General features: G+C 50.2%; 2 protein-coding genes across 16 annotated transcripts; one reads left to right on the top strand and one right to left on the bottom strand.

Annotated features, from left to right (window-relative positions):
- The first annotated feature begins 388 nt into the window (after positions 1–388).
- On the top strand, positions 389–11,999 carry Atxn2l (ataxin 2-like). Of its 15 annotated transcripts, none has more exons than XM_013011641.1 (24): positions 389–463; positions 1,231–1,267; positions 1,474–1,530; positions 1,617–1,688; positions 2,000–2,150; positions 3,021–3,145; positions 4,495–4,586; positions 5,478–5,678; positions 5,992–6,167; positions 6,427–6,537; positions 7,026–7,235; positions 7,326–7,397; positions 7,870–7,940; positions 8,122–8,417; positions 8,493–8,562; positions 9,009–9,155; positions 9,270–9,342; positions 9,436–9,623; positions 9,888–10,017; positions 10,106–10,227; positions 10,361–10,573; positions 10,688–10,877; positions 11,081–11,240; positions 11,501–11,994. In XM_013011641.1, the coding sequence occupies exons 1-23, from the start codon at positions 456–458 to the stop codon at positions 11,233–11,235; spliced, it is 2,967 nt and encodes a 988-aa protein (XP_012867095.1). In that variant the 5' UTR covers positions 389–455; the 3' UTR covers positions 11,236–11,240; positions 11,501–11,994. The 15 variants fall into 15 exon arrangements, with proteins under 15 accessions (XP_012867095.1, XP_012867108.1, XP_012867094.1 ...); XM_013011654.1 differs by having other exon boundaries at positions 11,204–11,240; positions 11,478–11,567; XM_013011640.1 differs by having other exon boundaries at positions 11,478–11,567.
- Positions 12,000–14,751: 2,752 nt separating this feature from the next.
- Tufm (Tu translation elongation factor, mitochondrial) lies at positions 14,752–18,673 on the bottom strand. Its single transcript, XM_013011744.1, has 10 exons — positions 18,543–18,673; positions 18,255–18,449; positions 17,274–17,440; positions 16,955–17,059; positions 16,704–16,868; positions 16,430–16,562; positions 16,242–16,346; positions 15,974–16,125; positions 15,753–15,872; positions 14,752–15,102 (listed from the first exon to the last, which is right to left on the bottom strand). Exons 1-10 carry the CDS (start codon positions 18,592–18,594, stop codon positions 14,929–14,931), a joined length of 1,368 nt encoding a protein of 455 aa, XP_012867198.1. The 5' UTR covers positions 18,595–18,673; the 3' UTR covers positions 14,752–14,928.
- Positions 18,674–26,967: the final 8,294 nt, after the last annotated feature.

Genomic DNA, 26,967 nt, shown 5'->3' with positions numbered 1-26,967 from the left:
TCCCGGGGGCCTAGCCCGGGCCGCGGCCCCGTGGGGGAGGCGGGGCGCGTCCTGCCAGCCTCGCGGGCACGGGGCCTTGGGGGGGCGAGGAGGTGATCGGGGTCCCCGGCTCCATTACCACGGAGGGGTCTCGCGGTCCCCGGCTGCAGCCAATGAGGTGTCAGCTCCGGGAAGGGGTCCCCGGCTCTGGCCAATGGAGGGGGGCGCGCGGCCCACAGTTTGGCCAATGGGGAGGGAGGGACTTGGAGCGGGTTGCTCCCTCCCCCTTCCCGGTCTGGCCAGTAAGAGGGGAGCCGAGTGGGCGGGGGCGCGGAAGGAGGGACGGCGGGGCGGACTGCGGGCTGGGAACCTCCGGCGCGCGCGCGCCCTTGGCCTACGTGCGCGCGGATGCTCCGTCTTGTGACCCGGGCATATCCGCGTCCCGGTCGCGCGTCGGGCTGGGGCCGGTAGTGTGCATGGAAAGGTGCGTCCGGTGTTGGCGGGCGAGGAGCGCACAGTTCCGTGGGGTGGTGTGTCAATGCGATTGCGAGCGGCGGTGCACACGCAGGCGCAGTGGGTCGTTTTCGCGGGAGGGGGGGGGTTGAAGAGGCCCCCGTGGGCTTTAGTGCGCAGGCGCAGACCGGGCGAGGCCTCCCGGTGGATGGCTTTTGCGGCTGCGCTGTCCCCCGGCCCCGCCAACGGCCCCCTCGCCGCCCTCCTCAACCGCCGGTTACATCAGCCATCGAGGAGCAGTGTTACCTGGCGATTGGTGACCCCTGCAGTGTGGGTAACAGGCTGAATGAATAATGACGGTGAAAGGGTGGAGTGTGGAGGGAAATACCCCTCCTCTCAGGGTTGAGGACCTAAGGTTGCCGAAAATGGTTTGTTCCTTTTAGGAGGTAATGTGCCTGAGCTAAGTAGCTGTGCATCTGCACCTCTGAGCTTTTCACCTTCCCGGTCCGGAGCGGGTTACTGCTTCTTAGAAGACTGTGGCATCGGTCCGTAGAAACAGTCAACCCTGGCCCGTTGAAGAAAGTGAGCAGGCTGTTGTATTGGCTTTTAGAGCAATTGACAGCCATTTGTTGGTTTAGGGTGTTTTTTTTTTTAAACTGTCATTTGTAGGAAATGTTTTATCATTTAATGCCCAATCCTTCATTTACATGAGAGATTGGAAACCTTATTGACTAAACAACTTCATGATAAGTGCTTTTGGGATTTACCATTAATGACCTTTTTTTTTTTTCCTTACAGGGGACAGAGCACAGGAAAGGGACCCCCACAGTCACCTGTGAGTGCCTTTTTTTCTGCTTGTATAAAATGCGAAGAACTAAATAACATTCATATGGATATATAAGGCATGCTAGATGCAGTGATAGACAAATGGGCTAACAAGAATTGTGGTTCAGCCTGACAAGGGAGCTGTGAGTGGTCGTTTAGAAAGTTGGCTTTTGCTGGCTGCTTCTTTATTTCCTCTCCATCTGATGTTACCGACAGGTGTTTGAAGGTGTCTATAATAATTCCAGGATGCTGCATTTCCTGACAGCTGTGGTGGTAAGTGAGGACTTTAATCCCTAGGGTGATTGAGGAATGAGATCCATGAGATTTTTGGAGTCTTCTCACCCTTCCCACCCTCCTAGGGCTCCACTTGTGATGTAAAGGTGAAGAATGGCACTACCTATGAAGGCATTTTCAAGACTCTGAGCTCAAAGGTCAGTTTACTCAAGTTGGCTTGTTTTTGGACTTGCATGGAAGAGGAGAGTGAAACCAAAGATGTATTAAAGAAAAACTATCAGACAATACTTTTATCATTTTTGTAGACCTTAAGTTTTTTAGTTAAAATTTTAAGTTTGAGATTTTTTTTTTCTTTTTTCCTAAGCCCTGTAGTTTAGTGGCGCACACAGGGCATGTGAGAATGTAGTATTGGGAAAGATTTAGAAAGGGTAAAAGGGAAATGATCGTAGTTTTGCATTTATATTTCTTAATACTGACCTATGTTTGTTGGGCAATGTTGCTTTTGTAGTTTGAGCTGGCAGTAGATGCTGTGCACCGGAAAGCATCTGAGCCAGCCGGTGGCCCTCGTCGTGAGGACATTGTAGACACCATGGTGTTTAAGCCAAGTGATGTCATGCTTGTCCACTTCCGAAACGTTGACTTCAATTATGCTACTAAAGGTATTGTGCTAGGCTGTGGTGACAGATCAACTCTGTGGGTAGAGGGAAGTCTTTTTTTTTTTTGGCCGTGGGGCTAGAACTCTGGGTTGGGTGCTGTCCCTGCACTCTTCGGCTCAAGGCAAGCGGTCTACCGCTTTGAGCCACAGCACCACTTCAGGTTGTCTTGTGGCTAATTGAAGTTAAAGAGTCTCATGGACTTTCCTTTCAGATCAGGCTTTGAACTGCAATCTTCAGATCTCAACCTCCTGAGTAGCTAGGATTACAGGCGAGAGCCACCAGTACCTGGCTGAATCTGGTGTTTTTTTGTTTTGTTTTTGGTCATCGTGGGACCTGGGAGCTGTCCCTCAGCTCTTCAGCTCAAGGTGCTCACTCGACCACATGAGCCATGGTACCACTTCCAGTTTTCTGGTGGCTTATTAGAGATAGATAAGAGTCTCTTTCCTGCCCCAACTGGCTTTGAACTGTGATCCTCAAATCTCAGCTTCCTGAGTAGCTAGGATTACAGGCATGAGCCACTGCTGCCTGGCCCTGGGTTTTTTGTTTGTCTTTGTTGTTTTTTTTTGGGGGGGGTCAGTTGTTGGGCTTGAACTCTGGGCCTAGGCACTGTCCCTGAGCTCTTCATTTCAAGGCGAGCACTCTACTACTTGAGCCACAGTGCCCCTTCCTGCTTTTTTCTTTTTGCTTATGTGGTGCTGAGGAATCGAACCCAGAGCCTCATGTATGCAAGGCAAGTGCTCTACCACTGAGCCACTCTCCCAGCCCCCTGTTTTTGTTTCTTAACTACTTATGGGAGTGTTGTTGGAGTGAGACTGAGAGGCAAGAAAGCTGTCAGGTGCCACCTGACTTCTGATTATCTACTCTGCTCCACAGACAAGTTCACTGATTCAGCCATTGCTATGAACTCAAAGGTGAACGGCGAGCACAAAGAGAAGGTGCTTCAGCGCTGGGAGGGTGGTGACAGCAACAGCGATGACTATGATCTCGAGTCTGACATGGTATAGTCTCTCTTCCTGAGCAACGGGGTAGCCAGAGTATGGGGGTTGTTGGCAGTGAGATTCCTTCTTTGTACCAGGTGTTGATTGTTAGAAACGAGGAGGAGGGGAATACTGTTGCCTGTTTATAGTGCTCAAATACAAAAGTTGAGGAAATATTAAAACAAAGCTTATCAGTGTACTAATTGGGAGTTGATATTTGCTTTGTGACTTTTTTTAAAAATTTAAATCAGTACTACAGGTTTAAAAAGTGCTTCTATATAGGCCCATTTCTTTTCTTAAAAACAACTACTTTTGACATTTTTCGGTATTCGTTTGCAGAAAATTTTGCTTTCCTTGCCTTGTTGAGCTTTTCATGTTATACATGGAACTAGTTTGTTTCTTTTAATTATGAATACACACCAAATTGTATTTATTCTTTGCCTTTTTTTTTTTTTTTTTGGTCGTTCATGGGGCTTGAACTCTGGGCCTGAGTGCTGTCCCTCAGCTGTTCAGCTCAAGGCTCTACCACTTGAGCCACAGTGCCACTCCTGTTTTTCTGAGATAAGAGTTTCACGGGTTTTCCTGCTCGGGCTGGTTTTGAACCGTGATCCTCAGATCTCAGCCTCCTGAGTAGCTAGGATTATAGGCATGAGCTACCGGCACCCAGCTTGTCCTCTGCCTTTTTGATGTGTTTTGTTACCATTATTTTGGTATTTATAGAAGTCTCACAAGCCCAGGTATAGTGTTGCACACTTGTGGGTTTTTGTTGTTTTTGTTTTTTGCTGGTCCCGGGACTTGAACTCTGTCCTGAGCTTTGTCCCTGAGCTTCTTTGTGCTCAAGGCTAGTGTTCTACCACTTGAGTTACAGTGCTACTTCCATCTCTTTCTAAGTAGTTTATAGAAAATAAGAGTCCCACAGACTCACTGAAGCCGTAATCCTTAGGTCTCAATCTTGTGAGTAGCTAGGATTATAGGTGTGAGCCACTAGCATCTGGCTTGGTGGTACACTTCTAATTGCAGTACCTGGAAAGCAAAGGCAGGAGGGCAGCTTAGGTTATGTAGAGCTCCAGCTTGGCCTAAGTTGTATAACAGCAAAACCCTAAGTCAAAAACCAAATAGGTAAATAAGTAAAATTTAATAAATATTGCTATTTTAGAACCATATAAAGTTGCTTAGGCCTTACACCTAGAAATGGGTTTGTTAGGTCCTAGGCCTTCAAACTTCAAGTTTGTGCTACTCATTGGCAGTTCAACTTGATATTGCTCGGGGTTTGGTTCACACTTAAAGTTTTCAATGTGATGGAAGTAAATTGCTTGTCAAATATTCCTTTCCTTTCGGATTTTAAACGTTCTCCATTTTCCCCTCCTTAGTCCAATGGATGGGACCCCAATGAAATGTTCAAATTCAATGAGGAGAACTATGGAGTGAAGACCACCTACGACAGCAGTCTCTCCTCTTACACGTAAGTGTCTTGGCATTCCTCAGTGGGGCATTGGAGGGTGTGCTTACCAATAGAGAGGGTAAATTGCTAGGTAGAATGTAATTCTTTTTTTTTTTTTTTTTTTTGTCCAGTCTTGGGCTTGAACTCAGTGCCTGGACACTGTCCCTGAGCTTCTTTTGCTCAAGACTAACACTCTAGCACTCTACCACTTGAGCCACAGCACCACTTCTGGCTTTTTCTGTGGTACTGAGGAATCAAACTCAGGGCTTCATCTATGCTATGCAGGCAAGCACTTTACCACTAAGCCACATTCCCAGTATATAGTTTTTCTGCATGCTTTTATGGGTATACAAGGAACTCTTCCCCTCACTCCTGGTCTGCATTGCGACTTGCCTCCCTCAAAGACATTGATCAAGGTACTTTATGCTTATAAACTAACGTTGAATTAACACCCCTTTATACAACTACTTAAAAGATCATTTTTAAAAGATATAAATAAAAACAAAAAAGATTTTCTGACTAGGCCACACTGTGGATAGTGACTTGTTTTCTGTTTCCCTGTATTTTTTCCCTCGTATTTATGCATTGTGAACTTTACATTCAGATATATCTTGGTGCTTTACCCTGGGACTTAGTAGATGTTAAATATATGTTGGCTGGGCTAGGGGTGTGGCTCAAGTTAGAGTGCCTCCTTGGCAAGCACAAGACCCTGAATTCACACCCAGGAGCACTGTGTGAGTGAATATATGAATATGCTAACTACGCTAGGGCAGAGTACTTGCCTAACACTTGTGAGGCTCTGAGTTTGATTCCTAGCACTGGAAAAGAAAAAAAAATTGTTGAAGAAATTAAACACTGATATATCTGTATCTGTGGGCTTGTTACAATTGCTGATAATGGATGTTCTTTCAGGGTGCCCTTAGAAAAAGACAACTCAGAAGAGTTCCGTCAGCGGGAGCTGCGTGCAGCCCAACTGGCTCGAGAAATTGAATCGAGTCCCCAGTATCGCCTACGGATCGCCATGGAAAATGAGGATGGGCGCACAGAGGAAGAAAAGCATAGTGCAGTCCAGCGGCAGGGGTCAGGGCGGGAGAGCCCCAGCCTGGCATCCAGGTAATGCATTTGGGCATCTGGAGCTGTTTGGTTCTCACAGTGGGGTCCAACGACTTGGCTAGCCTGTTGAGCTTTCTCTCTCCCCCATCCCCCCAATCCTGGGGCTTGAACTTGGGGTTTGAGCACTGCCAGTGTGATTGTGTCAGGGTTGATGCAATGTAATAATATCCCAAGCTTGAAACCACAGTACATTGAAGTGGGACAGAACTTCAGGTGGGATAGTGAAAGTAGCCAGAGTGAGGAGTGTGCGCGCTGTGTTGCCAAAAATGTGCATTTTATAGCCACTTTTGTCCTTACTTGAACCTTTCTTCAGGGAGGGGAAGTATATCCCTTTGCCTCAACGAGTTCGGGAAGGTCCCCGGGGAGGAGTTCGGTGTAGCAGTTCTCGAGGTGGTCGGCCTGGCCTTAGCTCACTGCCACCTCGTGGTCCTCATCACCTAGACAACAGCAGCCCCGGCCCAGGGTCTGAGACTCGTGGTATCAATGGAGGTGAGTTCTGAACCACACTTGGCATAAACAAAGGAGGACAAGAAGAATGTGGGAAGTGTGTAATTAGGTGGGTTGGGAGGAGATTGAATGCATCAGTGGTGATAAAACAGCAGGTGCTCTGTGTTTCTCTTCACCTTTTTTTGGTCGATTGTGGGGCTTGAACTGAGCCTGAGCACTGTCCCTCAGCTCTTCAGCTCAAGGTTAGTGCTCTATCTACCACTTGAGCCACAGCACCACTTCTTGCCTTTTTTTTTTTAAGGTCCTTCCCGCATGTCTCCCAAGGCACAGCGGCCTCTGAGAGGTGCTAAGACTCTGTCTTCACCTAACAGTAGGCCTTCCGGAGAAGCTTCTGTTCCACCCCCTGCTGCAGGTAAAAGCTTCATCATGCTGGGTGAAGAAGTGGGTGGAAATTTATACAGAGACAAATAAATAAGGTGGAATGGTGGAAGGAGCAACAGGTTGAAGATAGATGCCGGAGTGGGGAGAAGTTGAGTTTGTCCTATTGGGAAAAGAGTTTCTCCGTTTCCCTAGAGTATAGAAATTCCAACCTAGCAAATGGTGGATTGTATTTGGCTGGCAGATATATTTTGTTTAGATTTTAATTTTTCAGCTTATTAATACAGGAGAAGTCATAGAAATGTCCAATTTCTTTTGAAGTGTAGAAAGTTCTGCCGGCACTGATCCTGCATGATAGCAGCCTTCTGGTCCTTCTGGTGCACATTGAGGCCATTTGCCTCCTTCTGTTATCTGTCTTGGACTTGTAGACTTTGAGTTTGGGCTCCTGGTATAAGAGATGTGTAAGCTTTTAGAAAGTACCCTGTATCCTCTGCTTATTGACCAGCGGTAACCATCGAACAGCTCTCCCTTTTCTTCCAGTGGGACGGATGTATCCCCCACGCTCTCCCAAGTCTGCCGTCCCTGCCCCAATCTCTGCTCCTTGTCCTGAGCCTCCCATTGGCTCGGCAGTAGCAACTTCTGCAGCCTCCATCCCTGTCACGTCAGCTGTGGATCCTGGAGCAGGCTCTATTACCCCAGCTTCTCCGAAGATCTCACTGGCCCCCACAGATGGTAAGAACCAAGACAGTTGAGGGCTGTGGACAATTTTTAATTTGGTTCTGAACAGGAGAACCTTTAGGCATGTCTCTCTCCTCTCCTCAGTAAAAGAACTCCCACCCAAGGAGCCTGGCAGGACCCTGGAGCCCCAGGACCTGGCCCGGATAGCTGGGAAAGGTGAGAATGGTTTACTCCTCTGGAGCCTAATGCTTTTTTGTTTGGGAGAGCATTTCAGTTAGAAGTTCGTTGGCAATTGGAAACAGTTTCTATCAGCCCTTTGACCCTAATTCCTGTTGGAGTTCTCAAGAGCTCTTGTGGTTTTCCTTGGTTTCTTGTCCTCTGGGTTACTAGTCCTGTGAAAAGAATGCATGTTCTATTTTTTTTTGTTGTTGTTCATGAGGCTTGAACTCACTGTCCCTGAGCTTTTCTGCTAAAGGCTAGTGCTCTACCACTTTGAGACACAATTCCACTTCTGGTTTTTTGGTAGCTAATTGGAGATAAGTCTCACAGACTCTTGCTCAAACTGGTTTTGAACTGTGATACTCAGAATCTTTGCTTCCTGAATAACTAGGATTATAGGCATGAGCCACCAGAGCCTGGTTGTGATGTATGTATGTATGTATGTATTATTTTCCTCTTTTTCTCCTAGTTTCTGGCCTTCAAAATGAACAGAAACGATTTCAACTGGAAGAACTAAGGAAGTTTGGGGCCCAGTTCAAGGTGAGCATGGCATGGGAAGGAGCTGGGCTTGGCAGTATGCAGTAGTGTGAGAACTGCATCAGAGGCAAAGTGCCCAGTGGGTAGAAAAGAAAAAGAAGAGCTCAGACTAGGAGGACTGGAGGAGGCAGGGCCTGGGGTCAACTGGACAGTACTCGATGTGTATGTGTCCTCCTCCTTCCAGCTTCAGCCCCCCAGCTCCCCTGAGACCAGCCTGGATCCTTTTTCTCCCCGGATCTTAAAGGAGGAGGCCAAAGGGAAGGAGAAGGAGGTCGATGGTCTATTAACTTCAGAGTCCATGGGGTCTCCAGTCTCCTCGAAGACAGAGTCCGTATCGGATAAAGAAGACAAAGCACCTCTAGCATCAGCAGGAGGCGCTGAGGGTTCGGAGCAGCCTCCACCACCTTGCCCGAGCCAGACTGGCAGCCCCCCAGTGGGCCTTATCAAGGGAGATGACAAAGATGAGGGCCCTGTTGCTGAGTGAGTGCGGCGGGGGCTGGTGGGGGCTGGGTGGTGAAAGGCAGGCCATGAAACTGACGACATTTTCTCTTATAGACAAGTAAAGAAATCAACGTTGAACCCCAACGCCAAGGAGTTTAATCCCACAAAGCCTCTATTATCTGTGGTGAGATAGGAGACATGGGAGAGGTGGGGCGGGAGGGCAGCAGAGGGGAAGCACTCGCTGCCATTGTGCTGGGCTTGCCAGGTGGTGCAAAGGAGCCACTGTGTATGTGTAGGCAGAGGGGTAGCAGAGGTTGGATTGATGAAGAAGAAAGATCTCCAGCACTGGTCATTAAGGGGTCCTGATGAGTCTGTCAGCTATTGGTGGGTTTCTGGTTCCTGGTATTTGGCCCATAAAACATTGGATTGAGGTCATTTGGAGCAACGGCTTTATTTAAGCCAGCTGACATGCCTACGTGACAAGTCACATAGTCTCTCTTCCTGTTTCTTCAGGGTCTGATGTGAGGCTTAATTAAGAATGTGCAGAACACACGTGGCACACAGCCCTGTTACATAGGCAGGACTGAGCTGGGCATGTGGGAGTAAAATGCCCTAACTTGTCTCTTACAGAACAAATCTACCAGTACTCCAACTTCTCCAGGGCCTCGCACTCACTCAACTCCCTCCATCCCGGTGCTGACAGCAGGCCAGAGTGGGCTCTACAGCCCACAGTACATCTCCTACATACCTCAGATCCATATGGGACCAGCTGTGCAGGTAGGAGACATGAGGTTGGCCCAGGGGACTGGTTTCTGAGAGACTGGCTCAGGCCCATTATGGATGTGTGTGTGAGCATGCCCTTCATTTAGCCTCGTCTCTTCTCGTCCCTAGGCACCTCAGATGTATCCGTATCCTGTATCCAATTCAGTGCCTGGGCAGCAGGGCAAGTACCGGGGTGCAAAAGGTGAGCAGGGTCAGGAGGGACAGCCAGTGGGACAGCCTGAGAGCTTCTGGCCGATGGAGCTTGAGCTCTGCTCTATTTGCTTCCCCTGTGCAGGCTCTCTCCCCCCTCAGCGCTCGGACCAACACCAGCCAGCCTCAGCCCCTCCCATGATGCAGGCGGCCGCTGCTGCTGGCCCACCCTTGGTGGCTGCCACACCTTACTCTTCCTACATCCCTTACAATCCGCAGCAGTTCCCCGGCCAGCCTGCAATGATGCAGCCTATGGCCCACTACCCCTCACAGGTGACTGGGGCACAGGAGGAAGAGGAGAGAAGGCAGTGAGCTCTGGGTGGTAGTGGCTAGCCGGGCAGTTGGCTCTGGTGGGGTTCGTGTCTGTTGCAAAGCATTATTGTCATCCTGCATCTTAAATCTTAAATGTAAAGTGACATCTGCATGGCAGAGTTAATGTGAATTTTAGATGAGTAGAGGGAACTGCTGAGCCCCAAGTGGTGCTGGGCACATGGTTACTGAGCAAGTGCTGAGTGCTCTTGTTCTTTGTCCTGCCAGCCGGTGTTTGCCCCCATGCTTCAAAGCAACCAACGTATGCTAACGTCGGGTAGCCACCCCCCGGCCATTGTGTCATCCTCCACTCCTCAGTACCCTTCTGCAGAGCAGCCCACGCCCCAAGCCCTCTATGGTGAGTGCCCCTGCCCTGCCCTGCCCTAGGCTATGTTCCTCACCTCTCTGGTGTGCTCAGCACTCAGTCTCCCTCCTTTCCACTGCAGCCACTGTTCACCAGTCCTATCCACACCATGCCACGCAGCTCCATGCTCACCAGCCGCAGCCGGCCACCACGCCTACTGGGAGCCAGCCGCAGTCCCAGCATGCGGCCCCCAGTCCCGTCCAGGTGCCTGCTGTCAGGGGGTTTGAGTAGTTGGGGCAGAAATGGGTGGCTGGAAGAGAGTGGAGCAGGGTGATTCTCTGGGAGACGGGGTCAGCCAGAGTGTGTGGTACTCATGTTATCTACTCTGTCTTGACAGCATCAGGCGGGACAGGCCCCACACCTGGGCAGTGGACAGCCCCAGCAGAATCTGTACCACCCAGGGGCCCTGACAGGCACGCCACCATCTCTGCCACCGGGACCTTCTGCCCAGTCCCCTCAGAGCAGCTTCCCCCAGCCAGCCGCTGTATATGCCATCCATCCCCACCAGCAGCTGCCCCACGGCTTCACCAACATGGCCCATGTTACCCAGGTAAGAGCCAGGGGACTGCTGCTTCTGGGTCTTTGTCCGAGTGGCTGCACACCCTTGCAGGAGTGCTGCCCACGAGGCTTCCTAGTGCTCCTTGCTGTCCTCTCTCCTCTGCAGGCCCATGTCCAAACTGGAGTCACAGCAGCCCCGCCCCCGCACCCTGGGGCTCCCCACCCACCCCAGGTGATGCTGCTGCACCCCACCCAGGGCCATGGGGGGCCCCCCCAAGGCGCAGTACCCCCGAGTGGGGTACCTGCACTCTCAGCTTCCACACCCTCACCCTATCCCTACATCGGACACCCCCAAGGTGAGCAGCCTGGCCAGGCGCCTGGATTTCCAGGAGGAGCCGATGACAGGATTCGTGAGTTCTCGTTAGCTGGGGGAATTTGGCATGGAAGAGCTGAGGGGCTGCAGGTGGGGCAGGATGCACGGGTTCTGGGTGGGGAGTGAGGGGTCTTGGAGGCAGGGCTGTCCCACAGGGCGCCCGCCGACCTGCACCTGTCTGTGAAGTATGTAGGGTGGGCAGAAGCCACAGTCGCCGCCGCCAGGGGCTTGCTCCTGGCTCTGTCCTTTGCTTCCCTCCGTCCTCGCTCAGTTGTGATCCAGCAGCCCCCCTCCCCACTGCCTCCCCAGCTCTCAGTGACCCCGACTGTCTCCTGACTTAGCCGAGGTAAGGTCAGCGCAGCAGACAGGGCCAGACTGGGGTGTGGGGGGCTGAGCTGGGCACACGAGTAAGGGCTCTGGCTTACTGGGAAACAGCGATTGACCTGTGCTTCTGACCAGCCCCATGAGACACCTTAAGGAGGCCGCTCCTCCCCACTCCTCCCCAGCCCCCCGGACGCATTGATGGAGGGACAGCTGCTCGGGTTCTAATGCTCCTGCTCTCTTCTCTTTCCCCTCCAACCAGTTCAATCTCATCCCTCCCAGCAGCTCCCCTTCCACCCCCCGGGGAACTGAAGATTGTCCTGGCCGCGACCTGAGACCTCCATGAGCGGAGGGAAGAGTGATCTATGTCTCTTCCCCCAGCAGCTCGGACCAGTCCCAGCCCCCCACCCCACCCCCCAAATTCCCCTTTCCCCAGGGGAGCTGGGGAATTCCTGCCAAGCACCTTGAATGGGAGAGACCTTGAAGTGGGCAAGGCCAGGGTCCCGCAGGGGTGGGGGAGGCTCCTGCTCTGCCCCTGCAGTTCCCACCTAACCTTGCCCTCCCATCTTTTCATCTATTCCCCCCGCTGGAGACGGAAGATCTTTTATTTTCTATTATTTATAACTACAAACTTGGGCCCCTCTGTTCTTTTCTTCCCCATTAACTTGAGACCTGCGTGAGAGACAGACAGATGCCCCACAAGGATGGTTGGACAAGGACTTTTACTTTTTACTACATAAAAATATTAAAAAAAATAAAAAAATAAAATTTTAAACTAACTTAACCTGCCTGTTGTTGCTGTTTGTGGACAACCATATGTATGTAATTGTCAGCTGTGATCTTAGGATTACATTTCTTTTCACTTGTTCTTCTCTTCCCTGTAAACCTAGTTTTTTTGTAGGTCTAGGATGAGGGAACCAAAAGGAAAGCGACATAAATTACGACCTGAGCGCTGGCTCACTGGGAGGCAGGTATGTAAGAGCACTTCTGGAGTTAGGACCACCTCTGCTGACTTTGTGACGTTGGAAGTAGTTTTTACTGTAGCTTTAGAGGTCATGGATGTGGGGACAATGTGGGAAAGTAAAGCTGCTAGTGGAGTGTGGGGTAAGGGAACCAGATTTAGGAGGAGTGGGAGCTAAGTTGGAGGCCTAAATTTTTTTTTTTTTTTGCTAGTCTTCGGGCTTGAACTCGAGCTAGTCGCTGTCCCTGAGCTGCTTTCGTTCAAAACTAGTGCTCTGCCATTTGAGCCACAGCACCACTTTGGGCTTTTTCTGTGTGTGGTACTGAAGAATCAAACCCAGGGCCTCATGTGTGCTAGGCAAGCACTCTTGGCACTAAGCTACATTCCCATCCAGGGGCCTACAATATTGAAGCATAGGTTTCTGAGACGATTACCTCACTTGTATAGCTACACAGGTGGTTTTTTTGTTTGTTTTTTGGTTGGTCGTGGGGCTTGAACTCTGGGCTTGGGTGCTGTCCCTGCGCTCTTCAGCTCAAGGCAAGCGCTCTACTGCTTGAGCCACTGGCGCCTGGCTTACACAGGTGTTTTTGTTTTGTTAGTCGTGGGGCTTGAATTCAGCTTGGGCACTGTCCCTGCTCTCTTCAGCTCAAGGCGAGCACTCTACCACTTGAGCCACAGCACCACATCCAGTTTTCTAGTGGTTTATTGGAGATAAGAGTCTCATGGACTTTCCTGCCCAGGCTGGCTTTGAACCAAGATCTTCAGATCTGTCTCTTGAGTAGCTAGGATTACAGGTGTGAGCCACTGGCACCTGGCTACACCGGTGTTTTCAAGGGACAGGGGAATGTTCCTGGCTTGCTTATCCAGTAACATGAAAAGTGGGGCTGCTAAGGTATTTTCTTCTGGACCCATAGTCTGAGGGTGGACAGAAGGGTTCCTTAATTGGGGAAGAATTTCCAGGATGTGAAGCAGGCATGTGGTCAGTTTATTAAGTGAAGGGGCTTTATATGGGCGGGGTTGTAGTAAAAATACTTGATGGGGCTGGAGAGATTCCCAAGCCGGAGCTGCAGATGAAGGTGCCGGTAGGTGCTGTTGAGTAGTTCATCTCTTTGGGGCAGTATCTCAGGTTGGAGGGAAATTTACCAAGTCAGGAATCTTCCCCATGAAACTTTTCATCTTTGCCTTGACCACTTGGGAAGGTAAACCAAACCTGCCCTGCCATTGGGTGGCACTTCCTTCAGGTTCTCATATGCACCTTTTCTGGTTTCTACTGGAGTCGAATGGGGTTTTGTTTCATAAAGTAGCTCCGGGGCAGTTCTGGGTCTGCCAGGACGCAGTCTCAAGGGCCACCCACTAATTCTTTGCTGAGTTGCCCTTGTTTATACTCGGCTTGCTTGTCTAGATTCCTAAGTCTCAATATTTCACTCCCTGCATATTTGATAGTCTTTTTCTCAATCTCAGTAGATACTGAGAAAAATAGAACTTTCTCCCTCCCGCCCGCCCCCATGCTGAGGATGAAACCTCAGGCACACGGGGTAAATGCACCACAGTCGTGCTATACTACAACCCTGCCTTGAAACCAGCTGTCCTTATTCCTGTGCTTAGAAACGTGGCAATCACTTGTCAAGTCCACATTAGCACAACTCGATGGCTGAAGGTGTGTGAGCAAGTACTTTGGTGCCAAGTTAGGAAATGAGCAGGGATCTAGATATGAACTAGTAGGGACTACTGGAGAGGAGAAATGAGTAGTTATATTGCTGCTGTAACTGTTGTTGCTGGTCATGAGGCCTGAACTCGGCCTGGGCGCTGTCCCTCCGCTCTTCAGCTCAAGGCTAGCGCTCTACCACTTGAGCCACAGCCCCACTTCCAGCTTTTTCTGCTTAAGTGGTGCTGAAGAATTGAACCCAGGGCCTCATGCATTCAAGGCAAGCATCTACCACTGAGCCACCTTCCCAGCCCCTGCTATAACTTTTTAAAAATTTCTATCTTTTGTCAGTCATGGGAGCTGAACTCTGCCTGGGCACCGTCCCTCAGCTCTTCAGCTCAAGGCCAGCATTCTACCACTAGAGCCACAGCACCACTTCTGGCTGTTTTCTACTTAACGTGGTGCTGAAGAATTGAACCCAGGACCTCATCCATGTGAGGCAAGCACTCTACCACTGAGCCAACTTCCCAGCCCCTGCTGTAACATTTTGTGAGGCAATCACACATAACTACTGGACTAGGCTCCTTCACGCTGTCCCTGCATTGAGGATAGCAGAGAACAAACTTTTTCAGCCTGTACCACAAATGGATTGCTGGGTGCTAGTGGTTCACACCTGTAAGCTACTCAGGAGGCTGAGATCTGAGGAGTCAAAGCCAGCCTGGGCAGGAAAATCCATGAGACTTCTCTCCAATTAACCACCAGAAAACCAGAAGTGGTGCTAGAGCGCTTGCCTTGAGCTGAAGAGCTGAGGGACAGCACCCAGGCTGAGTAAAACCCCATGACCCACCCACAAATAAGTAAATTCCATTTGAGGTTCTCACCAGCTCTATTCTGTCCAATTTTCACAAAGGACACAAGACAACAACCAGCTTACTATTCACAGAACAGTTTATTGGCCCGCCTCCCGTGGCAGGCCGCCCCTTGTGACCGGGGGAAGTGTCCGTCCAGCTGCACTCTGGGGTTGCAGCCCATGCCCCATGGGCATCGGAAAAGGGAGAAACTGGCCAGGGTTGCCTAAACTCAAGCAGCTTGAGCACAAGTCCAGCCTCAACTCCACTTGATGCTCTTGTCTTCATCGGTCATAGGTTTTGTTTCAGTGACAAGGCCAGTGCCAATAGTCTTGTTGCCATCCCGGAGGGTGAAACGCTGGCCTTTCTCCAAGATCATGGGCTGACGCAAGATTAGGGTGAGCTTCAGGTCCTCTCCAGGCATGGCAAGCTCCTGGAGGGGAGAGAAGACCCAGCACAACCATCAGGTGCTAGCATTCTACCCAGATGCCATGAGCCAAGGGAAAAGGAAAATGCAGCAGGGCGTTGATTCTGTCTAGGGACAGCATCATCCACCCTAGCCACCAGGTACATGCAGACAGCACATTCAAAGAATGGGAACACTGGGTTGGGATCTAGCTTAGTGGTAAAGCACTTGCCTGGCAAGTGCAACGTCTTGGGTTTGATCTCCAGTACAAAAAAAAAAAAAAGGAATGGAACAGTGATTAGTGCTCCTAAGATACATTCTTGTGGAAAGCTTGAGAAATTTTAGGCCAACTTCTGAACCTTCATCACGTTCAGTGAAACTCAACAGGACACTCATGACTTTTATATCCAAACTTTCCTAAGGAATATTTCTACAGAAAAATACTGGTATAGCTAAGCCTCCTACCCCTCATTTGTGCCTAGTGCATGCTGGATAAAGACCCAATCTCCCAACCCCACTGGTCAAAAGCCTTCCTTCTACCAAGTCTACCTCCACCGGTAGCAGCTAGCCTCTCCACACTCAAAGAGAGAACGAACCACTTGGGAGATAACATCTTTGGGCTGAGCTCCTCTGGAGAACACGTCTCTGCCTCTTCACTTTCCCTAAACCCATCGTACCTTCCCAGGAGGCAAGATGACACGACAGGCCATGTCCCAAGTCAGGGAGAACATGACAGGCATGAAGTGGGACACAAAGGGCTTGTGGCGGCCACCTTCCTCCTTGTTGAGGATGTACACCTGGAGGAGAGGAGCAATGAGAGAGGAGCAGAGCTTGGCTCGAAGCCCTCCCTGGAAGACAGCCAGGCTCAGCCCTCCCCATCAGCCTCCGAAGCCCTCACCTGTGCCTCCACCTTCTGGTGGGGCTGGATGGAACCTGGCTTGACCATTACCAGGCCACGCCTCACGTCCTCTCGCTTCAACCCTCGGACCAGGGCCCCAAGGTTATCCCCTGCCTCTGCCCTCTCCAGGCTCTTGTGGAACATCTCGATGCCTATGAGGGGAGAGAAAGAGGAAGGGACATGAAGTGGAGGCAGAGGAAAGGCACAAGGATCGACACGGGGAAAGGTCATCTCGAGGCCAGCCTCTGGGTCCCAAGGCTTCCTATACCTGTCACCACAGTACGAATGTTCTTGCTGTGTCCCAGCAGCTCACATTCATCTCCCTTCTTCAAAATGCCACGCTCCAATGTACCTGTCACCACTGTGCCCCGGCCTGCAAGGAAGGAAGCAGGTCAGGACACTAGGAGCCCTGCCTAGGCTGTGCTATGGGGAGGGATGAGAAGAAGCAGTTCTCACCAGGGATAGAGTAAACAGATTCCACAGGCAACAGGAAAGGCTTCTCTAGGTCCCGGGTGGGCACTGGGATGTAAGTGTCCACAGCATCCAGCAGCTTCTGCACGGACTTCACTCCCAGCTCAGGGTCACGTTGCTGTTGGGAGAAAACGTCAGGACTCTGAAATCTCCATTGTGCTCCTCTCACTGAAAGCTAAATGTGCAGACACGAAGCACAGCTGTGGATGCCCATCTGCCCTCCCACTATCAGCAGCAGTCCTGCCAACTTTGCCTTCACCTCAAGGGCACAGAGAGCAGAGCCTACGATGACTGGGGTCTCTTCCCCTTTGTAGCCAAACTCAGTGAGCAGTTCCCGGATCTCCAGCTCCACAAGCTCCACCATCTCAGAGTCCTGCACTGCATCTGCCTTGTTCACGTACACCACAATATGCTCTACTCCTATCTATTGGAGGGAGAGAGGTAGAGATGGTGTCTAAGAGTCATGCAGCTCCTCGGCCTTCCTTTCCACCCCCACCAAGGCTCTCATACCTGTTTGGCCAGTAGTAAGTGCTCTCGGGTCTGGGGCATGGGGCCGTCATTTGCTGCCACTACCAAGATGCAGCCATCCAAGGGTGCAGTGCCTGTGATCATATTCTGAGAAGGGGAGGAAAGAGCCCTAGCTCAATAACCTCCTCAGCTCAGTATCTACCTAGTTAACTAGAGGAACCGTTAAACACTAACACTGAGGCCCATTTTGGCCACAGCTACAAGTCCTTGATCTCATGTCTAGCCATCTCATCACCCTTCTGCCCGCCCCCCACCCCCCTAGAATTACTTTTGACCCATAGCAGGTTCTGTAAACCCTCACCTTAACATAATCTGCATGGCCTGGGCAGTCTGTGTGGGCATAGTGGCGGGTAGCAGTGCTATACTCCACGTGGGCAGCGTTGATGGTGATGCCCCGAGCTCTCTCTTCTGGGGCATTGTCAATCTCCTCATACTTCTTGAACTTAGCCCCACCTCCCTCTGCTAGAACTAATGAAGGGAAGAAAACACACTTCTCAGATCCCGACCAGAGGTAGAGGCGGGGTTCAGGCCACACCCCTAGATCCCACTAGTGATGTAAAAGGAATAAAGTTGAAAAGCCTCTCTCTAAAATCTCTTAGCTTCCAAGAGATAGTTTAGGGTCAGAAAGAATTATCACAGAACTGGAGGTGTGGCTCAAATGGTAGAGTCCCAGCTTTGAGTGAAATAGCCAAGCAAGAGCACAAGTCCTTGAGTTCAAACCTAGTTTTGCCCCTGACATGTGTGTGTGTGCACACACACACACGTGTACACACACACACACACACACAATTATCAGGTCTGGAGCTACAAATGTGGCCCAAGTAGTAAAGCACCTGCCCTAGCAAGTGCAAGGTCCTGATTTCAAATCCCAGTACCGGAGCTGGAAGTGAGGTACTTCAAGTGGCAAAATGCCAGCCTAGAAAGCTCTGGACTCTTTTTGAAGTTGAAAGCCTATTGCTGCCCCTCCTCCCCTCCAAATTAAGCCTCGGTAAGGGGCGGGAGGGGGGGGGGAGTGTTCAGAGGATCTTAAGGGCCTGCCCAAGAGGCCTCCCCGAGGAAGCCATTTAGGGTCTCCCAGTGTATGCGTAACAGGAAGAATCTGTCAACAGCATCTTCGGAATCGCCCCCGTCCCCCAAGCGCCCCGCCTCCTGGGACCGTTCTGAACGTCCCCCGCATTCCGCCGGCCCCGGCCCCGGGAGCCTCCCGCGCCCCCCACCCCGGCCCGGCCCGGCCCGGCCCGGGCTCCCGCGGCTCTAGGGGCGTGGCCGGACCCTCGCTCACTTTTGGTGATGGCGGCGGTCAGGGTGGTCTTGCCGTGGTCCACATGGCCGATGGTGCCCACGTTCACGTGAGGTTTGTCGCGCACGTAGGCCTTCTTGGCTTCCACGGCCAGGCCCCGACACAAGAGGGGCCAGGCCGGGGTCCTCAGCGGCCGCAGCAGCCCGTGCGGCCACGGGGTGGGACTGGCGCGGAGACCTGCCGGGACAGAGGCGCGGCGTTAGAGCGCGGGCTGGAGCTCGGCTGCCCGCCATGGTCCTCCGGGTCCCTCCGGGCCACCATCTCTCTCACCGCTAAGGCGGGGCGTCGCGCGCAGCAGAGTGGCGGCCGCCATTGTGGCCATGCTCGGCCACAGGACCCGAGTACTGGACACCGGGCACCCGCGCGTGCGACAGAGGAAGGGCACCTGGGGGATGGAAGGCAACTTCCGGCGGAAGTCGTCCTGGAGGGTGACACTGGGTCACTCTAGCCTGGGATTTCTATGGTCGTGTCCACTGACTTCCGGGTGCGGAGCGGAAGAGGCTGGTGCTGCGGCCTCGTGGGCGGGGCGGGAGGCCACGTTTCCGCCTTCGCCGCGGCTTCTGGGGGGCTCAGAGGGTCCGTCACGTAGTCCGCCGCCTCCCTCTGAGAGGCCGCCGGGCCCGTCCCTCGCATGGCGCATCATACGGGCACGTAGGGGGAGGTCCTGGCTTCGGGGCGGCGGGTCCGCCGGCAGCGCAGGTTGTTCGGGATCGTCTGTCGAGGATCTGGCCGAGAGAGGCCTCGGGCCGCCCCTGAGCCGCAGCCCGAGGTAGGCCCGGGCCCTGGATGCCGTCCAGTGGGCCCTCGTGCGAGCGGCGTCTCCTCGCGAAGCCTGTGCCTGTACAGGCGTAAAATGGAGATCCGGCGTCTGAGAGGGCATGCGCTCGGGCAGGAGTCAGGGATGGGGTGCTAGGACTTCTGTCAGCCATCAAACTCATCCTCCTCGCCCTTGCGGGGACCCCCGGCTGTCTGACTTCAGAGTCAGCCCCCGGGCCAGCTCTGTGCCACCCTACCCAGAACCCTTTTGAATTCCTCACCCATTTAATTATGCAGATACAGAAAATTTAAAGGGCAGCCCGTGCCTTTTAATCTTGCTCTATCCCCAGCACCTAACAGGGTTGGGCGTGCAGTGAGTGCCAATAAATGTCTTTTGGCCGAGTAAATAACCTTTATAACTTTGACACATCTCTTATCACAGCTTCCTGATCTGATCATAGCAGCTGCTCAGTTCTCAAACTGACTTCCTCCGACTCATTTAACTCTGTTGGGGCTGGATGCCAGTGCCTGTAATCCTAGCTACTCTGGAGGCTGAGATCTGAGGATCAACATTCAAAACTAACCTGAGCAGAAAAGTTTGTGAGACTCTTACCTCCAATTAGCTAGCAGAAAGCTGGAAGTCGGACTGTGGCTCAATTAGAGCACCAGCTTAGAGTGAAAAAGCTAAAGAACAGTCAGTTCCCAGGCCCCGAGTTCAAGTCCCAGGACCAGTACAGGAAAGAAGTGAAAGGAGAAAAGGAAAGAAGAAAGTGTTTATCCATATACTGTAGGTTCCTGTTCCTTCCCTAGAGATGATCGTTTAGTGAGCTAGGGACAGTCATGGAAACGAAAAATAATACGTTATTCTAAGACTCGAAGGAGCAGGTATGATGGTATAAGCATGTAAATCCAGCACTCAGGAGGCTGAGGCAGAAGGGAGGGCAGCCTAGGCCACATAGGCATGGTCATGTGTTTTTTGTTTGGTTTGGTCAGTTGTAGGGCTTGAACTCTGGGCCTGAGCACTGTACCTGACAAGACTAGTGCTTCTACCACTTGAGCCACAACTCCACATCTGGTTTTCTGGTGGTTAATTGGAGATAAGAGTCTCACAGCTGTTCCTGCTCAGGCTGGCTTTGAACTGTGATCCTCAGATCTGAGCCTTCTGAGTAGCTAGGATTACAGGTATGAGCCACCAGTGCCCATGTATTTTTTTGATACATGCTTTTGCAAATCTAAACACTCCCAAGGAGTTGGGAAGAGTCTTATGTGTCAGGCATTAGTTGTAAGAGGAGTGTTCCCAATGCTTTCCTGTGGTAGGATCTAATATTTCCCCCATTTTACAGCTAAGAAAATTGAGTGTCAGGGTGGTTAAGCCCCCAAAGTGTGCGTCTTAGCACTACACTATAATTTTTGCATGTGTGTGGTGCTAAAGATTGAACCTTGTGCATGCTAGGCATACATTCTACCATGGAGCTACAGTTTGTGCTGTAATTTAACGATCATGTTATTGCTCAAGTAAAGTGGAAGGTTTGCCAAGACTCCCTCAACCCATCAGTTCTGCTTAGGAAGGGCTGATAAAGTATAAAAACATTCTCTTTGCTTCCATGTTGGACCTTTGTCACTCCAGTCCTGGTGATGTGATCACCTGCAATCCTAGTACTTAGGAGTTGAAGGCAGAAAGATTGTGTGTTCAATTCTACACAATAAGATCTCTATCTCCAAAAGGAAAAAAAAAAAAAAAGATGGGAGTTTTCCAGGGTGGTATTTGAAGTAATGCTATCCATGTTAGTGATAGTGTGTTTATTTTTGTATATATCAATTTGGAAGGGGAAAAAAAACTGGATAAGCAAATGTCAGTTTAAAAAATGAGTAAGCTTATGGTGCCAGTGGGACATACTTGTAATCTTGGCTACTTGGGAGGATGAGAATGGGGTTATCACAGTTGGAGGCCAGTCTCAGCAGAGAGATCTTGGAGGCACCATCTAGTGGACATTGGTCATCTCAAGCCTAATTAGGGCTGATGTGTGCCCAGGCAAGAAGTGAGACCCTATATGACAAATAACTAGCACCAAAAATTGGCTGGATGTCTCAAGAGACAGAGTTCCAGTGTAGCAGGTGCTAGGTCCTGAGTTCAAATCCCAGAACCACCAAAAGGAGAAAGATTGATTTTGATCATTCTCATCCTAAAGATGACTCCCTTTCAGTATATGGATGGTATTAATTTCCTAGTAAACTTTCCTGTCACTAAAAAAATCAAAACAAAAACATGACAACACATAAAGCTGGGCACCAGTGGTTCATAGTTAGGCTGAGGGAGGTCTGAGTATCACAAGTTAAGGCCAGCTCAGGCAGACAAATCCAAGAATCTCTATCCCCAGTTAACCAGCAGAAAACTAGGACTGGAGACACAGCTGAAGTGGCAGAGCACTAGCTTTGAGCAGAAAAAGCTGAGCCAGAGCACAGGGTCTTAAAATCAATACTTAATGCTGGCACATGCAGACACACACACACACATAATAAAACAACAGGATTTAGGCTCATGTAACAGCTATTGCTAATGTACTAAAGTCACTTACGTATTAGGTAGTTTCCACTTCCCCCACCCTCAGTGCCTCAACATGGTATGTCTCACGGGAGCACCTTGGTTCACATGGCCATGTTCTGGGAAAGGGGAGGCAGAGAGACCCAATTGTAACTTTGACACGGAGGCTTGCCTCAGGTGTAGAAAATCTCTTAATGTCTGGGTGCTGGTGGCTCACACCTGTAATCTTAGCTATTCAGAAGGCTGAGATCTGAGGATCTCGGTTCAAAGCCAGCCTGGGCAGAAAAGTCCATGACACTCATATCACCAGTAAATTGCTCAGAAAGAGACAGAAGTGGTGCATGGCTCAAGTGGTAGAGCACTAGCCTTGCACAAAAGAAGGTGAGGGACAGTGCCTAAGCCCTGAGTTCAAGCTCCAGGACTGGCAAAAAAAAAAAAAAGAAAATGTCTGGCCATACCTGTAACAGTGACAGTGGGACAAATAGGATGTGTTGATGGATAGGTTTTCTTACTTGGTATACCTATGGGTGAAATTTAAATTGGATAGGTTCGGAGGTACTGGGACCTGAAAAGCTGGGCACCTATGAAAACATTGGTGAGCTAAGGCTGACTGCTGTACAAAACCGTCTGTGTATAAGGTGGAGGTGAAAGTGTAGTAACAAGCCTGGTGCTGGTGGCTCACGCCTGTAATCCTGGCTACTCAAGAAGCTGAGATCTGAGGATCTCGGTTCAAAGCCAGCCCAGGCAGGAAAGTCAGTGACACTCTTTATCTCCAATTAACCACCAGTGGTGCTGTGGTTCAAGTAGTAGAGTGCTAGCCTTGAGCTGAAGGATGTACAGACAGCACCCAAGCCCAGAGTTCAAACTCCATGACTGACCAAAAAAAAAAAGAAAGCAAAAAGAAGGTGTAGTAACAAAGGAAGTTGAAAATAATTGTGACTGTGTATGAAGTGGTGCATACTTTTAGTCCCAGCCCTTGGCAGGCTTAGGCAAGAGGAGTTCCAGACTAGCCTGGGCCACCTAATGAGACTGTCTCTAAAAAAGTAAAATGAAAACAAAGTAAAATCAAAACAAAAAAAATTGTAACTTCAGAAGGTTGAGTTTGCTTGGAAGAAGGAATTTTTCCTTCAAACATCTTTTATCTTCTTAGATTTGTGTGTGTGTGTGTGTGTGTGTGTGTGTGTGTGTGTGCCTGTCTTGGGGCTTGAAGTCAAGGCCTGGGTTCTGACCCTGAGCTTTTGTGCTCAAGCACTCTACCACTTGAGTCACAGCTCTACTTTAGGTTTTTTTGGTGGTTAATTGGAGAGTAGAGTCACATGAACTTTACTGCCAGGGTTGACTTTGAACTGCAATGATCACATCTCAGCCTCCTGAGTAACTAGGAGCCTGGCCTTGTCTTGGTTTTTGGAGCTAGTCTCCTAGGCTATGTAGGGCTCCTCCCTCAACCTCCCAAGTGCTGAGATTACAGGCTGAGACCACCACACCCTGCTTTCAAACTGATTTTATATAATTACAGCTAAAGAAAAGTCCTTTGTGCAGATGCTTGAACTCCTTTTGAAATACGTCGAATGGTTGCCTGCATGCCAGCTGTCCATTTCTTCTGCTGTGTGGCAGAAGCTTAGCTCTTACTCACAGAAGTGTTCCCATCTCTGCTGGCAGGGTCCTGATTTTGCTTGGGGTGGATTATGTCTAGTTCAGTTCTGGTGATTTTCTTGCCAAGGGTTTGTTCAGCGATAGGTGTGTACTTTAGGGGGCCAGTGATTGGAAAGGGACCTACTTGGGGACACTGCCAAGAAAGGAGACCCGAAGAAATGGAGCTCTTACTGACTCTGGATGGGGAAGCGGAAAGGGCCATTTTGCTGCTTGAAGAAGAGCCTTTCCTGAAATAGGGTATTGGTGGCTCATACCTGTAATTGTAGCTACTCAGGAAGTAGTGTATGAAAGACTCCCATCTCAACTGAAAAAGGCCAAGTGTGGTGGTTTGCATCTTCCATCCCTGCAATGGCAGGAAGCATAAATAGGTGGATCACAGTCCAAGCCGACTTGGGCAAAAAGTAAGACTCTAGTGTGAGAACCAGAGGGACGGGAAGTCCTGCCCCAGGCTGATGTCACTGCCACATACCCAGGCCACTGGGGGGGAGGTGAGGAATTAAAGGGCAACCTGAGGGCGGAGCACCTGGAGATATATATATATATGCTGGGTGTTCCAGAGAGGGGTGGGAGAGAAGGAGACACAAGAGGCCACAAGAGACATAACTCCTGGAGCAGAGCAATGCCCAAGCTCTCCTCAGGTTTGAGGAGAGCCCCAACTGGCAGAGAGGCTCCAGGGAGCCCAGGCCAGTGGAGAGGCCTGTGGAAAGGCCAACTCAGGGTCGAGAGCCCTGCACAGAGATGAGAGGCCTGCACAGAGGTCAGTGAAGAGCCAAGAGGCCTGTGGAGAGGCACAGAGACCCGTGGAGAGCAGAGCGGCCTGAGGGGAAGTGGAGAGGCCCGCAGAGAGGCCTGAGGAGAGCAGAGAGGCCCATGAGAGGCCTGAAGAGATTGATGAGGCCTGTGGAGAGCGAAGAGACCTGTGCAGAGGCCTGTGGAGAGCAGAGAGGCCTGAGAAGAGGCAGAAAGACCCACAGAGAGTGGAGAGGCCTGCAGAGATTGGAGAGGCCTGAGGAGAGTAGGAAGGCCCGCAGAGAATGGAAGGCCTGTGGAAAGGAGGAAAAAGGAAAAAAACTTGCCCCCTTGGAGGTTGCAGCTGCTTCTAGTTCTGAGGTAACCTAGGACAGGGTTGCAGACCAACTAATAAAATTCTTGTCACCTTTAACTGGGCCTCTGTGGATTTTCTCACTCACAGGTCATTACACTATCTCAGAAATAACCAGAACAGAGAAAGCTGGGTGTGTGACTCAAGCAATGAAGCACTAGCCTAGCAAGTTCAAGGCCCTGATTTCAAAGCCTCTATACAGAGCTGGGAAGAGCGCTTGCCTTGCATGCATGAGGCATGCATGAGGCCCTGGGTTTGATTCCTCAGCACCATATAAGCAGAAAAAGCCAGAAGTTGCACTGTGGCTCAAGTGGTAGAGTGCTAGCTTGAGCTGACGAGCTCAGGGACAGCCCAGAATTCAGGCCCCTGACCAACAACAACAACAAAAAAAAAACTACATATACACATACGTATTTTGTATGTACATGTATATATGTGTGTGTGTGTGTGTGTGCATGTATATGTGTGTATATAAGCATATATATGTATACACATATAATGTAGAAGGGAAACAGATAACCCCTCAAAGACTTAATGGATTTTTGTCAGCATGAACTCAGGGCTTAGGAGCTGTCTCTGAGCTCTTTTGCTCAAGGCTAGTGCTGTACCTCTTTGAGCCACAATTCCACTTCAGATTTTCTGGTGGTTAACTGGAAATAAGGGTATCAGGGCCTTTCCTGCCTGGGCTGGCTTTGAACAAAGACTCTCGGTTCTCAGCCTCCTGAGTAGCTGCAATTACAGGTGTCTAAAACATTTCAAGGTTCTTTTCTCTGTCAGGTCTTGCAGATGTTCTTCCTCTCCCCGAAGTTCTCTCCCTGCAGCTTTCCATATGGCTCCATCTTAGTCTGGGATCACCTCGGGTGTCGTGTCTCCTCTTCCATCTACAATAGCCCTGGGTCCCCTTCTTATCACTTGTCGTCTAACTTCATAGCATCTAAATGTACAGAATTATCTTAAGGTTGCTTATTTTTGTTTTTGTTTTCTTGTCTCATCAGCTTATGACAATAACTTGATTTTTACTCTTTTTTTTTTTCCAGTCCTGGGGCTTGAACTCAGGGCCTCGGCACTATTCTTGAGCTTTTTGCTCAAGGCTAGTGCTCTACCAATTGAGCCACAGCACTACTTCCAGCCTTTTCTGTTTATGTGGTACTAAGGAATCAAACCCAGGACTTCATGCATGCAAGGCAAGCACTCTACCACTGAGCCACATTCCCAGGCCCAGAGTTTAAGCCCCACAACGGACCAAAAAAGAAAATCACCAGAAGTGGTGCTGTTGCTCTAAATGGTAGAGTGGTAGCCTTGAGTAAAAATGCTCAGGTAGCACACAGGCCCTGAGTTCAAGCCCTAGTATTACCCTCTCCCCCCCCCCCGAATTGTTGAAGGGAATAAGTATAATCATGTTATATACATCTATGAAGAATGTCAAAGTGAGATGTTATGACACACATGTAATCCCAACACTCAGGATGCTGAGGCAGGAGCATTGTAAGTTCCAGCCCAGCCTGAGCTACAAAATGAGCCGGGCACCGGTGGCTCATGCCTGTAATCCTAGCTACTCAGGAGGCTGAGATCCGAGGATCATGGTTCAAAGCCAGCCCTGGCAGGAAAGTCCGTGAGACTCTTATCTCCAATAAACCACTAGAAAAAATACTGGAAGTGGCGCTCTGGCTCAAGTGGTAGAGCATTCGCTTTGAGCTGAAGAGTGCATCGACAGCGTTCAGGCCCAGAGTTCAAGCCCCACAACCGACAAAAAAAAAATAGATAAAACAATAACAAAATGTTACAATGAAACCTATTATGTTGTGCAATTAATATATACTAATAAAGTTTTTTAAGAGTGTTAAAAATGAGTTGTAATTGAGTGCCTTGGTTTTATTGTCTGTAAACTGGGTATGTAAGTTATAGAACCTCTGTAAGAGCTCTTATATCCCTCAAACTTTGAAAAGGAGTGTGTGTAGGACACAGTGTCATTGGAATGAGCTCTCTAGAAGCAGTTTCCACAGCATTATTTTTTTTTTTTGGTCGGTCATGGGGCTTGAACTCTGGGCCTGGGCACTGTCCCTCAGCTCTTCAGTTCATGGCGAGCGCTCTACCACTTGAGCTACAGCGCCACTTTCGGTTTTCTGGTGGTTTATTGGAGATAGGAGTCTCACGGTCTCTCCTGCCCAGGCTGGCTTTGAACCTCGATCCTCAGATCTCAGCCTCCTGAGTAGCTAGGATTACAGGCGTGAGCCACCAGCGCCCGGCAGCATTATTTTTGTCAGTCCTGGTGCTTGACCTCAGAGTCTAGGTGCTGTTCCTGAGCTCTTTTGCTCAAGGCTAGCTCTATACCACTTTGAGCTACAGTCCCACTTCTCCCTGAACTCTTTTGCTCAAGGCTAAAATGCTACTACTTTGAGCCACAGCCCCCACTTCTGGTTTTCTGGTGGTTAATTGGAGAGAAGAGTCTCATGAACTTTTCTGCCTGAGCTGGCAATCTTCAGATCTCAGCCTCCTGAGTAGCTAGGATTACAGGCATGAGCCACTGGCACCTGGTTGATATCCATGTTTTCTATAGGTGACACTAACAATGCACAGCCAGTTCCTGTGGATCCTTGTATACTGTGTACATGAATGTGTGTTGCCCATTCCCCCTCCCCCAC

This window comes from Dipodomys ordii, unplaced genomic scaffold, assembly GCF_000151885.1.
Source record: "Dipodomys ordii isolate 6190 unplaced genomic scaffold, Dord_2.0 Scaffold14, whole genome shotgun sequence".
NCBI classification, from domain to species: domain Eukaryota; kingdom Metazoa; phylum Chordata; class Mammalia; order Rodentia; family Heteromyidae; genus Dipodomys; species Dipodomys ordii.
This window is presented reverse-complemented; position numbering and strand designations above follow the sequence as displayed.